This window comes from Cibotium barometz, chromosome 32 (assembly GCF_041138505.1).
Source record: "Cibotium barometz isolate CiBa-2024 chromosome 32, ASM4113850v1, whole genome shotgun sequence".
NCBI classification, from domain to species: Eukaryota; Viridiplantae; Streptophyta; class Polypodiopsida; order Cyatheales; family Cibotiaceae; genus Cibotium; species Cibotium barometz.
In genome coordinates, this window is record NC_141077.1 from 19,755,251 (window position 1) to 19,760,958 (window position 5,708).

At 45.2% G+C, this 5,708-nt stretch overlaps 1 protein-coding gene across 1 annotated transcript; it reads right to left on the reverse strand.

Annotated features, from left to right (window-relative positions):
• Window positions 1-3,586: 3,586 nt before the first annotated feature.
• On the reverse strand, window positions 3,587-5,476 carry LOC147619910 (serine carboxypeptidase-like 50). Its single transcript, XM_086825765.1, has 2 exons — window positions 4,592-5,476; window positions 3,587-4,476 (listed from the first exon to the last, which is right to left on the reverse strand). Exons 1-2 carry the CDS (start codon window positions 5,312-5,314, stop codon window positions 3,805-3,807), a joined length of 1,395 nt encoding a protein of 464 aa, XP_086681891.1. The 5' UTR covers window positions 5,315-5,476; the 3' UTR covers window positions 3,587-3,804.
• Window positions 5,477-5,708: the final 232 nt, after the last annotated feature.

Here is a 5,708-nt window from a genome sequence, read left to right on the forward strand (position 1 = left end):
TGCATAAGAGAAAAGTGGCTTTGAACTCATCGTCCATTGCCAACTTTTGATTTATAACTTACATTTAGATGGGCTGCCATAGACGCCCCTTCCTTCATCTGAAGACCTATGAGTTTCTTCAACCAATACACTTTGCTTGAGGCACTTTGCTGGGCATACAAGTCCTGCAATCTCTGCCACATTCCCTAAGCTGTCTTCTCTTCACGAATGCTGAAAAGTAAAGAGTCTGACACAGACAACATGATAGTAGATCTTGCGAGCTCATCCATATCTTCCCACTCTTCAGCAGTAAGAGAAGCGGGCATTACACCCCTTTCTTTGATAGGTTTGTGCTGCTTCTTCTGGAGCAACACATTATAGCACTGGGTTTGCCAAATATCATAATTATGTAAGCCTTCAAGCTTCTTGATGTGAAGCAATGAAGAGCTCTCACCTGTGCTTGCCATAGCAATATGCAACCTGTCAATGCCTGACTCCCTGCAAAATGTGCAAACACTACACCAAAAGCACACAAAGTGCTCACAGTTGTTCTCCCAAAGTTTATCTCCCACTGCGGAAGCACAAATGCAACTTTTCTCCCACTTTATGTGATGAAATCACCAAAATCTGGTTGCTGCAGATTTAGGACAGTACCTTAAATGTGCTCTGTTGCCCTTCCAAAGTACTGTACAGCAGTACTAAGTGCTCACCTGTGATGTACCAAACCTGTACCGGCAAGTACAGCAGCTGAAATTGAACCTTTTCCTCACTCAAATCAGTGTACAGCCATGCCAAAACTTGCACAAAGCTGTGCCAAATCTGTACCAGCAGGTACAGTAGCAATAAATGCTCTCCTGGCTGTCCAAATGAGTGAAAATCAGACTTTTACAGTCCCGAACACTGCATACAACAGTCCCGAACAGAAATTGGGCAAAAGCCCCTTGACTGCAAGCTGATTTCTGAGGATTCAAGGCATAAAAGTCTTGCCTGCTGCTTTGCCAAGCTCAACAAGCATAAAATCTTAAAAAGCCCGTTGATTTAAGATCAATTGCTGATCATACATGGTACATTGACGCACATGAAGGCATCCAAAGTCTTCACAGTGCTTCCCCCTGGCCACATATACATCCAATACATGAAAGCCCCTTGATTTACAGGCACATTGAGTGCTTGACACGCATCAACACGTTGCCCAAAGCATCAAATACGATTGCCTGCATGCAAATCAACCAAATCGGCACAAAAGCCCCTTGATTTGCACTGCAATTTGCTGCAATTTTGCCCGAATGTGCAATTTCTCACATCATACAACATGTATGAATGCTTAATTGCACAATTACATCAAAAGCCCCAAATTTCGAAATCCAATTTCCTGCAAATTGATCCTGATTGTGACCAATTTCCTGCAAATTGATCCTGATTGTGACCAATGTCACCCAATTTTGCCAATTTTGCTCAGAAATTGAGCAATTCAGCACCTGTACCTGCTCAATTGCAAGTCCCAAAAAAAATTTGAAGCAAGATACCTTGTAATTTCTGATTTTTTTGTTGCAGAAAAAGGGGTGTCGAATTTGCTGACTCGTGTAGCCGAGTTCACAGGCAGTGGTGGCGCAGTACTTGCAGCTCTTTGAAGATTTCCTGCTCGATTGGCATCGATGACGACCTTGGTCTTTGAAGAGGGAGCTCGAAGGAGATGAGCTCCTGCAGGAAGGCGCAATAGAGCTTCACGGCGCCAACGGGGGGGTTGCTGGTGCTGCTGCAGAAAGAGTGCTGCACGATGAAGGACTCCTCACGCTTATCAGTTGATAATGCTGCTGCTGCTGAAAAAGTACGGATGGCTGGGCAGCCCTCTGCGCTGCCTACGCCTAACTGCTGGTCACGGTTTCAAAAAGACGATGGTCACAGGCCTGTGGACAGGCAGCGCACTTGGTTTACGTGGCCACTTGAGCAGCGCCCGGCTATTGTCGCACCTCACGATTTGATCAGGGACGAAGAGAGGAAGCGCAAACTGCCGTGGACGTTGGTCAGCAGCGGGAGCAGCAGTCCTTGCGATGAGGTCGCGCACGTGACGTTTGTTGACGCCGCCTCCGATCGGTAGCCAGCGCTACACGTGACGAGGCATGTTTTGTTGACGTCGCCTCCGCTCGGTGGTTTTACGCCGTCTAACGCCCAGCACTCATTTGCTGCAAGCGCTGCTGTAGATAAAGCGATGCAGCTCTACCCTGTGCTTTGCTCACGCCAAATTCCAGCTCTTCGCCTTCTTCTCCACCCGCGCCTTCCAAAGCGGACTGCAGCCCTGCCCTGTCACGTGTTCGTTCCACGCTCACCGCACCATTTGAAACGAAAGCTACTGCAGTAGAAGGCTGTGTGAAACGAAATCTACTGCAACAGAGAGATTCGAAGGCTGTGCTCAGCAAGTCTCTGCAATTCTGTTTGCCTCAGCTCTGATACCAGTTGAATGGGAGAGTTAATTAGGGTTAGAGTTCATGTGGGAGACATACACAGAGAAGCAAGAGAGAGAGAGAGAGAGAGAGAGAGAGAGAGAGAGAGTTGTGGGGATAAGTCAACTCATCAAGGTGTGAGTGTGTGACTCCCCTATCACACATGTATATTGCACTAGTACACATAGTGCACTTAGTACATTAAAAGTACTAAGTGTACTATGTACTATAACTTATGGGCTTGTACACACTATAAGGGTGGGCATAATGCCTTTACCCCAACACTATCGATAGCCTTCAAGTGCTCCTGTTTATTGCAAGCGGCTGACACCCCAAAAGTGGCCAAGACAAGGTGGAAATAGATCATGTAAAAGTGCAGAATTTATATATTATTTGTCCTGCATACTGGCCAACACAAGGTAGCTGGCCGACCAACATCTCTCTCACATATATAAGCAGTCCATTGTTTTCAGCAAATGATCAATCATTAGATCAACATTATTCATTTATAACATCAATAGAACATATGTAGAAGGGGCCTAGGTCATCCCTATGGGAGTGACCATAGCCCTACATCATGTACAAGCATCAAGTTACCTTTTTGTACCATAGTAATACAAGAAAACCTGTCACCTAATCTATCTCTTCTTTTCTCTCCTCTATCTTAATCATGTGTTAATTAGCATCAATGTTCTTAATCATGCTTAGGACTGTGGATCAGTACAGAAAGGCTTTCGTGCATGCAACACCCATTATGAGGAGAGGCCATGGTTGAGCAACTTGACACATAGGCCTGATTTACACACCAAATGGTGGCGTTAGTGGGATGATAGTAATGGTAGGTCTAGCACACTACGGAGTACGTTGCTGCGGATGGTTAGCTGAAAAAGAAGACGCATGGGGGTTCACCAAACATTACTCTAGGACACCATGTCTTAACATTGTGGAGCCAAAATGAGGTCCGAGATGAGCTTGGATGGCATTGGGAGGGGGTTATATGGCTTTGCACTCTCTAATAGTTCTTTAGAGAAAGTGATATGTCTTCCTTTGTGTACAACCTAAGAGGAGTTCTCTGTCATTAAGGGAGTACAAGAAATTACATTGCTTAGATATTCTAGAGATGACATGGGAATGCAAAACTTGGATTTTATCACTCGTTTACCTTGATAAATGTAAGATATGACTATATTTGCACAAACAATTTAAAAAAACAAAAAAAAAAACTTGAAGTCACAACCAATAACCCTACTTAACATGTGATTTAAATAAGAGTTTGGGGAAGCCCTTGGCAGCCCCCATTGCCATGGGCATAATATAAATGGTATATAGTCGGCATAGCATGTAGTGGATGGAGCACATAGTGGTGGGGCATGCTAAACAATAACTAGCGAAAGGTCTTACCAGAAACCCAACCCTCTACCATGCGCTGTGAGGGATAACCCTGATCTGCAGGGGCAAGATGGCCTGCATTAGAGATCACAACATGTGTAAGAGAAGAGTAGGATCGCACGTATCCTGCAACGACATTGTTCTCCTTCCAAACCTTCCGATCCGAAGCGTAGAAACTCTTGATGCCATCCCATTGCAGGAGCCGAATCCAAGCCTCAGCTGATGTCACCCCTTCTTGCACATCGAACTGCCCCTGGTATAGCAACACTGGGATGGATCGATTCAGTAGAGCCTCAACCATGTGCTTGGTGCTCTTGGGCACATCTGAGGCCATCCTCCTTTCCACCACACTGCTGCACGCCACCCAGTTCAGTGGCTCAGCATTTAACAAAGACCTCTGCACCTCCTCCTTGTTCATAAATGCAGCCAAATAGTCCACCCCATCTTTGGTGGTGTAATAGTCCACTCTCCTCCTCACATCGAACAAGGTTGCCAAGCCAGTCACGTTCTGGATATACTTTATTAGCTCATTCCTTGCATCATGTGCATCTGTCCACTTTTCCTCCTCTATGAGAGCCACGGCTTTTGCGGCCAGCATGTCGGCATTGGCATTTTGATGCTCATCGATGACCCCCATGTAGTAAGCAGTGGGAGCACTGAGTAGAACCTGGATATCAAAAACTTATGCGATCTAAATAAGCTCCAAACCAATTGAACAAACAGTCACTAATTTGTTTAAATCTTTGCTTAACTCACTCTAAGAGCTTTTAGAGTGATTGTACCTGTGCAATGGGGTGGACAAGGCCATTGCCGATGGCAATGCCATCAAGCCGCAATGCTCGAGACGAACCCAATTGGCTGCGAGAAGAAATCCTCTGCTCGTCCTGCTTGCGAAGTATGTAAGTTGCAACAGAGGGGACATACTTCCCTGCATAGCTTTCCCCGGTTACATAAAAGGGGCGGTCGCGGAAGGCAGGGAACTGGTTGTAGAAGCCCTCGAGAGCGGTGTAGACATCGCGGGCAATATGGTTTTGATCAGAAGGGATGTCATCAATGGAGGAGGCAATGCTGAAGCCTGCACCGACAGGGTTGTCAAGAAAGAGGACGCCAAAGATGCGGTTCCATGGGGCGGGGTTGCGTTGCAGGCACTGATCTTCGTCCACGCGCCACGGCCCAAGCTCAAAGAAGTTCCCAATCATGCTAGAGCATCCAGGGCCACCTTGGAGATATAGCAGGATGGGTACCCCATCATCATCATGCATATCATCACCTCCTACTGGATGTTTCTCTTTCTTCATTTTCTTCCTAGGGTTTCTCTGCTCTATGGCCTCATAGTATGTGAAGAACATTCTGGAGCCACTGCTTTGGTTAACAGTTAGGTAGCCTGATGCTGTTGGAGCTGCTTGACTTGGCCAATCTGCGCATGCGCTTGACCCGTGTGTCCGGCCTTGTGCCGCCCAACAAATTGCTGCGGCCACCACGAGCGACCAAAAAAGCGCAGGCATTCTGCTAGATGAAGTGAGTGGCTATGGTGGATCTCTGTGTCTCGCTCTTCTCTCATTCTTCCCATTCATTGCGATCCAGAGAGTAGTTTCCATCGTACTCAAAGTCATGGAAGGCTGCGTTGAAAGTTCCATCGTACTCAAAGTCATCGAAGACTGCGATTGTTAAAATTGAGATTTAACATGAAAACATATAATTAGAAGGTTTTGATGAATTGTAATTTTTAGAGGTATATAATTATTTGACCTTTATTTAAAATTTTGAACATTTAAATGATGTTAAATATTCAAGCTTCAAAGAGTTTTAAATTGTTAATATAATTCTTATAATTTTTGAATCGATACGAAATATATTTTTTATATTAATTAATAATAACTAATTAATAATTAATAATTA